At 31.3% G+C, this 12,481-nt stretch overlaps 1 protein-coding gene and 1 pseudogene across 1 annotated transcript; one reads left to right on the top strand and one right to left on the bottom strand.

Moving 5' to 3' along the window:
• Window positions 1–4,820: 4,820 nt before the first annotated feature.
• LOC120085912 ((S)-coclaurine N-methyltransferase-like) lies at window positions 4,821–8,608 on the bottom strand. Its single transcript, XM_039042224.2, has 8 exons — window positions 8,024–8,608; window positions 7,827–7,935; window positions 7,054–7,278; window positions 6,810–6,909; window positions 6,616–6,726; window positions 6,343–6,426; window positions 5,351–5,409; window positions 4,821–5,184 (listed from the first exon to the last, which is right to left on the bottom strand). The coding sequence occupies exons 1-8, from the start codon at window positions 8,208–8,210 to the stop codon at window positions 4,992–4,994; spliced, it is 1,068 nt and encodes a 355-aa protein (XP_038898152.1). The 5' UTR covers window positions 8,211–8,608; the 3' UTR covers window positions 4,821–4,991.
• A 1,952-nt stretch (window positions 8,609–10,560) lies between these two features.
• On the top strand, window positions 10,561–11,621 carry LOC150034148 (uncharacterized; annotated as a pseudogene).
• Window positions 11,622–12,481: the final 860 nt, after the last annotated feature.

The raw sequence follows: 12,481 nt of genomic DNA, 5'->3' as shown, positions 1-12,481 counted from the left end.
AACTTCATACCGAAGGAATTTCAACTTTATTCATCTATTGAACTTTCAATTTTATTGAATTTAGGTAGTGTTGGGGTTCAACATGTTGTTAATATTTTTTAAGATGATGATGTATGATGGATTTTTACTATGATTAAGGATGAATTTATGAAATATCTTTTAGTTGCTCATGTTGTGAATACACTTTTAGAGGTTTTAGCTGCTTCTCATTCTTTTGCAATTAAGGTTGATTTTAAAGGTGAATTAGAAGTTTTTATAGATTCTCATATTAACAATATGTGTTCTGCTTTGTTTTTGAATGAGAATGATTTGTTTGTTGAAGTCGTTTCAGTTCATTAGAGAATACTTTTGCATTTAGAACTTTGAGGTCAAATTCAAAATCTGTTGAGTTGAAATGTACTCAAGATGGTTGCCAATGACTTGTTAGAGCATCACGTTAAAAAAGTAGTGAATCAAAGTATATTATTTAACATAATTGCTCTTTGATGGTTCGTGCTTCTCACAAGCAGACATCTTCACGGTTTATTAATCATTATATGGCTGAAAATTTTAGATATAGCTATGATCATTCAACACCGAATGCGAATGAATTATGAGGTTGTTAGTTATTATAAAGCTTGGAGGGCAAAAGAATTCATTATGAAGATGTTGAAAGAAGATGTTGATGATTTTTATGCCTTAATTCCCAAGGTTTTTTTTTTTTAGGTTAAAAGAAATGAATCCATGTTTGTTTTTTCTGTTTACTTTGTCATTTATCAATTTTATAGCAACTAGTTAGTATTAGTTTATTGATATACCTATTAATTAGTATATCAGTGAACAACTTGTACATGCACCTAAATACTAAGTTCTTTATTTTTTTCTCCTTTCTTTTGTAGAGTAATTTACTGAATATGAATTAGATTCAGATGGCCCTTTTAAATATTGCTTCGTGGCTATGGGGTCATTAGTTGAATATTGGAATATTGTAGACCGAATATTTATGTTGATGGGACATTAATTTGTCGAAACGTTATTGACTATCTCAACGATGGACGATGATAGTAATATTTTATTTCTTGCTTTCAGTATAGTAGATTCAGAAAATGATGCCTCTTGGATGTGGTTTTTTGAGAAGTTAAAAGTTTTTTTCGGAGATCGAGAGAGATTAATTATTGTTTTTGATAAGCATATAAGCATTTCGAAAATTGTTTTAAATGTGTTTCCATTGATTCAGTGTTGTATTTGCATGGAACATCTCTGGAACAATATAAAGCTTTCATTCAAAGATTCTATAATAAAAAATGTTTTCACGATTGCAAAATCATGTACAATATATAAGCAATCAGTAGACAATCAAGGGACTCAACATCATTCAACCACAAAACAGGTAAACAAGATGAGCCTCCTCTAGATAAGCCTTTGTTAATATTTTACCAAACCATGGGTACTAAATTCTAATTATAAATTAGAGACTAGTTTCTAACTTTCACCAAATCATGGAGATAGAATTTACAATTTAAATTAGATATATATTTGAGTCTATATAACACTGGTTCCACCATGTACAAGGAAAACTAAAACAACAATACTTGCTCACTTTATTTCAAACTCAACCCCAGTTTGTTCAAAATAAACAAAAATGAATTCAATTAGGCATCAATTCATTACAATCAAATAATATAATGGGGTACCGATTCTCATGTTTCACTCATCAAAGAATAAATACATGTAAATGGGAGAGTATATTTGTTTAGAGTCAAAATCATTTCAACTTCCTTTGAACCATTTTATTTTTCTATATTTTTAGTCCCATCAGTTTGTGGATTAAAAATAATTAAGGGAAAAGAAAATAATTAAGGGAAAAGAAGACAGTCGCATAGTATAATCACATCCAACTCCATTCAAACTTAATACAAATATATATCTTAAATTAACTCAATTACAAGTAAGATAACTACGAAGGAAGGAAAAACAATTCATTGTCGACAATGCATGTAGGAAATCGAAGGACTATTTGGAAAAAAACATATATCTTAATTTAATTTCATTTCCAGCTAATACAATTTAAATGCATGTAAGAAAGGAGAAGAATGAAGTTTATGGTAGAAATTTAAAAATCTAAAAATCGCACCTCATTCATCTTTGCAACTTGAAGCAAGAACAATGACCCTAAGCAAGAAAATTGGAAGAGGAAGAAACCGGAGGCGAATGAAGAAGTAATCGTAGGAGAACGAAAAAGAAATCGAAGAAGAATCTGTTGAAGAAGAAGGAATCGGTTACAGCAAACCCTAATGTTTTGTGAGGGCGAAGGAAGCTAGGCGCAAAGAGATTTTCAATCGTGGGAGTATTTTCGACTTTTGCTTATTAATCCATTAGTGAAATTGTGTTGGACTTATACATTTTGTCATTTTTGGAAAATCCATATGATTGAGACTATGGACCTAATTTTAGTAACTTTTTTTACATGGTTGCAACTGGGTCTTATAATTTTCCCCATTTTCTTCGGTCTATCAAAATCAAAACTATACATGTGTATTTGTTACTTGTTAGGAAAAAATATCAAATAAAAAAGATGGAGAAATTATCTTTTAGTCTTAAGTTTTCATGAACATGTGCATTTGGTCATGAGTTTTCAAGATTTAACTTTTTTAGTTGTTAAGAATGTGTACTTTAGTCTCTGAGGGCCCGTTTGAAAATGTTATCGTTTCTTATTTATATTTCTCATTTTTTAAGAAATTGACTTGCTTGATAACCGTTTTTGTTTCTTATTTCTAAAATTTGAAAAACGTTTATAAATATATTAGACAATATTTGAAAAACTACAACCTTGTTTTATTTCTATTTTATTACCTCATATGATTCAAAAACTAGTCTTGGTAAGATGGTGAGTAGACACGCCCGAGTATCAAATGACAGCAGTATCTTGGGTTAAAATCCCAGGCTGAACGATCTTACTCTCTTTTTTTTTTTTTTTTTTTTTTTGAGTTTTTATATTTCTTTATCATCTATATTAATTTTACTATATTTTCTTCTTTATTTCTTTCTTTTATTTTTATTTATTTTCTTTATTAATTTTTTTATATTTATATGTTAATTTGATTTTGAATTTTCCAATAGATTTATATACTATTTCGATTTTCAAAATTCAAAGTTTGCATATTTAAATATTTTTTAATTTTCAGTTTTAAATTTTGCAATATGTTTGTTTATATATTATTTTAAACTTAAACTCTTTATTTTTAGTACATATAAAACCGTTTAGAATTTTATGATATATAAATTTTGTTTAGTAAAAAATTCATTTAGGTTCACTTTAATATTTTATAATTATGATAGTTATATAAGAATATAATTTAGTTGGATTTGAGTCGACATCATTTTAAACAATAACTTGAGTAACAAATAACATTGCAACTTAAATTTTAGCAACATATGAATCGTAAAAAGAGTTGTAATATTATTATTAATTTTGTATTGAGATTTGTGTATATTTGATAATGTACATATTTAATAATTTTTTTTTATATTTTAATACATGTTATATATCTTTTATTTTACTTACTTAACTAATATTTAAACTATAAGATAAGAGAAAATGTAATTGAAAAAAATATAAGTAACGAAAAACAAGAAACGATTGTCAAACAAGTTTCTATTTTTATTTTATTTTTTTCCAAGAAACAAGAAATATAAATAGTTGCTAAATATATTCATATTTCTTGTTCTTAGAAAATAAAAAACGAGAAACTAGAAACAGAAAATGAGAAACGGGAAACGAAAACATTATCAAATAGGTCCTGAATTTTCAAATTTTACTTTTTTAATCTTTTATTTTTTAAAAATATGTTCAATAATTGATGTAGTTTATTTTAATGCTTAGGTGTAGCCTAGACTACATTCATAAATGTCTATGCATCTCCTTCGATCACAAAAGAAAAAAAAAATACCACGTGATGACTTATAATTGAGCATCTTGATGAAACACACAAAAATTACTACATCCCCATATGCACCTAATTATTTTTTTATTTTTTTAATATTTTGAATTGTAAAAATAATTTTAAAAAATTATAAATTCTCTCTAAAATTGTTTTTAAACTTATTTCTTCTAAATCAAAAGGTCATATAGTTATTTAAGATAATAAAATAAGTACTCCAATGACATTTTAAACATGTTCTTAAAAATTTGGTTAAAATTCAAATTTAATCCTTATACTTTTAAATACATACTTTAGATAAATCTTAAAAATAGTTGATGCTCTTGCTTAGTTGTTTTTTCTAAATTAGATTTTTACAAGCACTCCCTTAGTAATTTAAAAAAAATATACCCACAATATTTTTATTCACGAAAAACATCATTACTATTTTAATCAAAACTAATTTTGATTGATGGTTGAAATTACGATAACTACATTTAAATTACTAAAGACGGCATAGACTAAAATAAAACCTATCCTAGAATATATAGATCAAAATTATAATTTAAATATGACTAAATTTTTTGGATAAAAAAACTACATTTTCACGAACATGATTCACTTTTGATTTTTATCTTTTTATGTAAATACTTAAGGATCCGTTTAGTAACTATTTCATTTTTTGCTTTTAAAAATGAAGTCTATTCCCCCTCTCCATTTCTTACAATTACGTGGACATGGCTTAAGTAGAATGATTAAGTTCTTAACCAAATTTCAACGAAAAACATGACTTTAAAAATTATTTTTTTAATTTTCAAATTTTGATTTTTTTTCTTTAAACAGTTGATAAAAAGTAGATAATAAAAGGATAAATAGTGTTTATATGTATGGTTTTCAAAAAATAAAAAATAAATAAATAAATAAGAAAATCAAAACGGTCCTAAATTAACTTAGAATCTTCAATGTATGCAATAATATCGATAACCATTTTGAACAACAAAGTCAAATGAATTAAACATATCATTTATTGTGATATACATTTAGTTTTCTTCTATGGACGCTTAGATTATAGGAGCTATTTGTTGCTTGCTATCATTTCTTCTTGAACAGGAAATGGCTAACCATCCATTCTTCTCCATTGTTGTACCCAAACAACTCAGCCACTGCAATAAAGAATGTTCTCCAATAAACAGTCCACTTTACAGCCGAGTCCTTGCCATAAGTAGCTGCCATGATTGGTTTTATTGAATCCGCATTCTTGTCCATTCTTTTGAGCCACTCTTCACTGCAACGGAATGTGTTAAATATTGTTTTTATCTCACATTTCTAAAATATAAAAACAAATCTGGCATGGAGACTTCAACATTTAGTTTAAAAGATATTTTGTTCTTTAAATGTGTGCACGATTACATAGTACATACATTAGAATCGTTAAAATAGTTCAGCATTACCTTGTTTGAGAATAGTGTTTGCCATTCACAAGCCAATGGTCTACAATCGAAACATCATCCTGTGTGTAACAAGCAAAATTATACAACTCAAGTCAAGTTTCTTGTGGTTTTACCATAAAGTTCTTAGTTGGTCATAATCATCAAGTTGGAGTGTAAAAAATGATGAAATAGTTCTCAGTAATAATAGCAAAAGTGAGTATAGATTCTTACACAGATGATCTATTTGTACACTTTGGCCATCCTTACATGATAGTTAGGCAGTTATAACTTGAGATGTATGAGTACTTAGCAATAGCGTTGTAGTATAACACACTAAAAAGAGAGAGTTCTACATTAACTTCTCATAAAATAGACTTTATTTCATTTTATGGGACCCACATGCACAATCTCTCTACAACAATCTTTGCCAACATCTTAGGTACATCACATGCGCATTTTTAAGTTCCATAACTTTGATTTGTAAAGACTTTTCTATTACTGTATTTTTTATTTTGTAACAATTGAGCTCATAAATTTTATTATATAATAATTTAGTCTTTATACTTTGAAATTTGTAATGATTTAGTCCTTATTATAGAAACTAGTGTTAAAGTTTAATGAAATTTATTGCATAAATAAACTAATAAACTAACGGAGACTCAATATTTTTACAAAATACAAAATGTACATCATAAAACAATAAAAACTGACGTCTAATTTTGATGATTTTTTATATTGGGGACTAAATTGTTAGATACTAAAGTTCAAGAACTAAATTATTACAAAATTGAAAATACAAGAACTAAATAGTAAAAAACTAGAGTTCAAGGACTAAATTGTTGTTTTCATAAAAATTTAGAAAGCAAAAATGTTTTTTAACCTATGTTCTTTTACTTTAATCCATGAAAGTGTGGTTTCTTCAACAACCACCACCAGGAGGAGGAGGGGAAAAAATTCATCTAACAGGGACTGTAAATAAGAGATTATAGTTCTAATGGAAGGAGGCCTATCACCTGGAAATAGAGAAGTACATTTGCGGAAGGCATTGTACCACCTTCGAAGAAGTATCTAGTAATCCAATCATCTTCATTTACATCCTGAATAATTGGGCCATAAAATGGTTAGCAATACATAATATTTTCTGTTTATCAAGAAGCCTACCATATAAAACGTGAGCAGCATTGAATCCTGCCAGTAATGAAGGACTCTAGCCATATAGAAATATGAGACCTCATATATATATATATATATACACACACACACATATAAAGCTGAATCAAGCCTACCTCAAAGTGGTAGGCAAAAACCTTATGGCAAAAATGATGAACAAAAAGGAGACTATCCTGTTTCATCCAAACTGATATTTTCTTGAGAAGATCCTTGTAGTTCTTCATATGCTGCTCGGGTAAAAATTGATAAAGTTTTATACTACGTTGCAATTCAGGTAAGAAAAATGAAACTACTACAGGAAATTAGTTACTTCAAACATTTCAATGGAAAATATTCTGTCATATTCAGCTTCCATTTCAAATGTGCTAATGTCTGCAACTATGATGTTGACATTATGCAGTTGAAGATCCCTGAAACCATATATTAATTATTAGCTGTTAATTTATGCTGCATCTAATATGGAAAAGAACTTAAAAGATACTGTACCCAACTTCATGTTGAGTAATTAACAAATCTGAAATCAAATTCAAAGCACATGGAGGAAAGCTAATTACTGGCACTGATCCTCAATATAAGCTTTCTGCGTGGTTGAATTGCAAATTCCTGTTACCCTGCAATTCTTATACTTTTGGGCAATGTACAATGAGAGTGACCCCCAGCCACATCCAACATCAAGAACTGTGTGACCATCCTTCAGTTGTGACCTTTCGCAATACATTTGTAGCATTGCATCCTCAGCATCCTCCAAAGTACTTGACTTGTCATTGAAATAGCAACAACTGCAGCAATAGATCATGCAAGGGGCTATTACGTTGTTTATATTAAGAGAATTTGAAGCTATTTTTCTTGTTTCTCTGCAGTTCTGGCTTGGAATGACCTGCAAAGCTCTATCTATAACATGAACTAGAGGTTTTTCCAATGGAAAAACCAAGCGTTTCAATGAAAAGATTAAAGAATTCGAAAGCGCCTACAAGAGGCCCCAATCAAGCTAAGTCAACTATGGCGGCGCTCTCTAAATGCCTACTTTTAAGAGGGCAAGACTTCACAAATCACAATAACATTCATCCTCTGCTCATATACATAACTACAAGATCAGATTTCAAATCAATCTACGATATAACATCTATTGTAAGACATACATGACATAATAAACATGTACCGCTACAACTACAGTACATCTATACATCAGACAAATAATTAATTCAAAAATTCATGTCCATATTAAATCAAATGAAAAGATGTATGAGATGTATGAGACTATCAGTGGCGTGAAATAGAAAGTAGATTATTCTAATAGGTTTGTAAGAATTTCCAAGTATTTCACTACCTGTACTTGAGATTTTTACCCAAAACCAACTTGAAGAAGGAGGTCGGTACTTCATAGTGTTGAGCTTTTGGCTTATCAGTCTTGATTGCTATGGGCATTTCCTTTAAAGCTGCAGAACGAGGCAGAATCAATCGCCATGAACGACATAATTAGTATCTCTACATAAATTACAGAGAGAGAACGAGATGAGGAGTCACAGTGTACGAAATGGAGCAATTCGGAGAGTTGAAGTTGAGAGGAAGGCTTGTAACCGGAGCGAAGACGAGAGGCGAGTAACAAGCGGGTGAACCTTCTTACGACAGCGTCCGGCAACAAATTCCGTTCGAGAGAAGCCAATGCAAGACGGACAGTGACGTCGTAGGGCATCTGAATAAGCTCCGCCATTTCTGTGTGGCTCCAATATTACGCCAAAAATTCTACCCTTAAATTCTTTGCTCGCCGTTCTATAAACCACCGTTTTATCTTGTCCTGTGTGAGGAAAACTTAAGGCAGGCTGGGCTGTTTTGAAGCAGCAACGTGGCCAATAACATTGTTCCACGTTTTATTTAATTTTTTTAACAAAAAAAAAAAATCAACCGATTTGCTTCTTTCTCGAAACTTCGTGAATTTACAGAAACGTAACCTTCACGATCCCAGTCATGGCGTCTTCTCCATCATCCCATCGGCGTCATTACCAGCGTTTAACCGGTTGTTTCGTCTGTTCCACCGGCGTCCGTCAGTTTATAGTTCGTTAATCTCTATTTCTGTTGGGCTGAGGCGGTTCTTGAGTTACGAGTTATGGCGTTTCAGTTCACGCAAATTACGAAGTTAAAAGAAAAAGTAAATAATTATGAAACCAGCAAAACAGAAGCAAATACCTAGGGTTTTCTCGGACCTTTTATATTAATATGGTTGTTTTTAAAACTTATTAGGGAAATAAGGTTATTTTTAAAATTATTAGAGAAATATTGTTATTTTGGGAGATGAGACTAGAAGTCGAGGGTTGAGGATTTGATTAATGTAGAGGTCGAATGTTGAGAACTCAACAAACAAAGAAAAACTTGGAAACAATATTTATTTTAGGGTTAACCTTCGACAAGGAACGCTAATTTTTTTTATGAGGATCTCGCTCTAGAAGGAAATCCCGCTAATTTTGTGATGAGAATCTCGCTCTAGAAGGGAATCTCGCTAGAAATGTGGGCTGAATCTCGCTGGTAAGGTGAGCATTGCTAGGAAGACAGTTTGTTAAAGAAATGCTTGATCTCGCTCATGAGGATCTCGTTCATGAGGTGGATCTCGCTCATGAGGGTAAATTCACTCACGACATGCAGTTTGAGGTCCTATCACCATGTTGCCCCTGCTCCGATTCTCTTGCGTGATTTCTACATGCATTGACCGACTGCATGCATGCTCCCTCTGCCCGCCACTGATCCGATTCCCCTGCTCCGATTCCCTACATGCATTGACGCATGCATGCCCTTCTGCCATAGCCTTAATGCTTCTTTAACCACCCCAAACTCGTGGGTCGAGTGTTGAACACTCGACCTACATCCTTTTAAACCTCATCCTCTTCAATTTTGCTCACTCACTCCTTCGATAATTTTTGCTCCCTCTTCATTTTTGCTCACTCACTCCCTCGATGGCTCACTGCCCTTGATTTTGCTCATTCCTCTCCCCTTGATTTGCTCACTGCCCCCTCACTGCCTTCGAAAATAAGCCTTTGAAATCATCTTCCTCTCCTCCTATTTCCTTTTCCATTTCTCTTCTTGTATTTCGTTTAATACAAATTATTCTCACACAACTATATTGGTTCGTTACTCTACTAAATTTTTATTTTTTAAGAATAATTATACATTTTATTTTTGTTCTTATATTATTATTTTTTTATAGATTCTATTTTTTTTTAATTTTTTGTAGTTATTGTCAGATAACAAATAACAGGAAAAATGGTGAACGTTGTCACTTTGAAGGAAAAAAAAGAACTACCGTCGAATCTGTGAGTTGAACTTATGATATTTGAAAAGTTTAGTTTATTCTTATGATATTTGATTTATTTAGTATTAACTTTGATGTTTATAGTGTTAAAATGTTTAGTTTATTGTTATGTTTAAGAAGTTGATATTTATAGTTTAATACAAAATTATTGTGATAGTTAACAAGTTTAGTATAGTTTCAAAAGTTTAATATAGTTTGAAAATTTTAGTTTATTCATATGAAAATTATTGTTGTTATGTTTATTGTGATAAGTTGATATTTTCTAGTATTAACTTTGAAAATATAGTTTAAAATAGTTTGAAAAAGTTTAATTTAATTTAATTTTTTATTTTGTATTAAATTTGAAAAAATAGTTTTAAAAAGTTTACCTCATTTTAATTTGAAAAGTTTAATTTGTTGTTATTTTTAAAAATAGTTATAAAAAGTTTAATTTATTGCTATGTTTAAAAATAGTTATAAAAAGTTTAATTTATTGTTATGTTTAAAAAGTTGATGTTCATAAAACTTAAAAAGTTTATGTTTATAAACTAAAAAATTTAATATTTTTTAATATACTTCTTATAAAAAGTATAATACAAAAAATTGATGTTTGTCTTTTTTTTTTTTTTTTTAGAAAATGGCAGGCAAATGCTTGGGATTTTTGTTGTTTACAAATGGTAATATGATTGATGGTATTGATGGAGTTGAGTATGACCAACCACCAAGTGGGAGTTTTACCATAAATGTGAACAGTGGAATTGTATTTAAACAATTCATTCAAATGATTGGGATGTTACTTAGTGTAGATATGGGAGCAAATCAGATAGAAATAATATATAGACATCCTAATCTAGAACCATCAGGATCAATAAGATATATGTCATTCCCTATTTCGAATGCACAAGCTATGAACTTGATGTTCTCAATGGCAATGCCAGTGCCAAATGTAGTGCATTTGTATGTAAATGTAAATATGATAGGGGTGGATCCTGATACATCATTTAACCAGTTTGAAGATCCAACTCAATGTATCGATCCTGATCCGGAGTCAGTTGCATCGCCATGTGATAATGAAGATATGGCGGCTAACAACCTGTACAGAGACTTCAGAACAGAAACGGATGACGAATTTGAAGAGTTAGATTTCGATGGTCGTGAACATGAGATGCTTTCAGATACATTCAATGATTTGGATATGAATGTATTGGATAGCATTCGGGAACATGACCCAATTGTAGCTCCTGTGGACGTTGACAATATGCAATTGTATAAAGGAATGATTTGTCAAGACAAGGAAATGCTACAACACGTGGTCAAATGTTTTGCTATATAAGTGTCACGCACCATACGAGGTTGTTGAATCTACACCGATGATTTGGACAATTCGGTGTAAGAAGTGGGAGGAAGGTTGCAAGTGGAGACTTCGTGCAATAAAGAAAAAATCGCATGGCTTGTTCGAGATCACTAAGTATGATGAGCAGCATACATGTTTTTATTCAGAACTAAGTCAAAGTCACGTGCAATTGGATTCATCAATGATTGCACTGGAGTTCTGTGACGCCGTAAGAGAAAAACCATCTATCAGTGTGGCACAACTGCAGTCCGACATTAAATCAAAGTTTGGATATCATGTTCCTTACCATAGGGTATGGGAGGGAAAAAGAAAAGCGTTGGCTAAAGTATTCGGTGATTGGGATGAGTCTTACAAATTGTTGCCTAGGTGGTTATATATGGTTAAGCAGACCAATCCCGGAACACGAGTAGAGTGGAGAGTTAAAGAAACGCTTACTGAAGGCCATGTTATCCTAACTTCTGTATTTTGGGCATTTGGTCCTTGTATAGAAGCTTTTAATAAATGTCGGCCGATCATTCAGATAGATGGTACACACTTGTATAGCAAATATAGAGGAAAACTGTTGATTGCTACATCAGTTGACTCGAACGACCATCTACTTCCACTTGCGTTTGCCGTTGCTGATGAAGAGTCCACAGACTCATGGGGATGGTTCCTGAAACACCTGAGAGAAATTGTAACACACGAAGAGGTGTGTTTAATTTCAGATCGACATGCTGGTATAATTGCAGAGTGAACAACCTAGCAAATGGTTGGACGGGACCGAAATGTCACCATCGTTTCTACTTATGACATATCGTCAGCAACTTCAATAAAAAGTATAAATTTAATTCATTGAAAAATTATGTTTATTGTGCCGGGTGTCAGTTTCAAATTCGAAAGTTCAACAAAGCAATTGAAGATATCAAAGGAATAAATCGGAGCTGTCTGAGTTTTTTTGACAACATTAGTTTAGAGCAATGGACTCAAGCACATGATGGAGGATTCAGATATGGGTGGATGACGACAAATCTATCAGAGTGCATAAATGGAGTCCTCAAAGGAGCTCGAATGTTGCCTATAAATGCTCTTGCTCAGATAACATTCTTCAAATGCGTGAACTATTTCGAGAAAAGAAGAGAAGAAATAAGGGATGCATTGGAGCGTCAAGATAAATACACCCGGTAATATTATTTATATATATATATATATTATTAATAATTTATTTCAAACATATTTTATAATACTAAGTGGAGTAAAAATCCAGGTATGCACACGACAAAATAAATAAATGGGCTGCACGATCTAGTAAACATGAAGTACAATCATACGATCGGTATGAAGGTGTGTTTCATGTGAAGACCGGACG

The sequence above is a fragment of the Benincasa hispida genome, chromosome 9 (genome assembly GCF_027475165.1).
Source record: "Benincasa hispida cultivar pf3 chromosome 9, pf3_genome.v1.1, whole genome shotgun sequence".
In the NCBI taxonomy this organism is placed as follows: Eukaryota; Viridiplantae; Streptophyta; class Magnoliopsida; order Cucurbitales; family Cucurbitaceae; genus Benincasa; species Benincasa hispida.
Note: the sequence above shows the minus strand (reverse complement) of the source record. Positions and strands in the feature narration are given on the sequence as shown.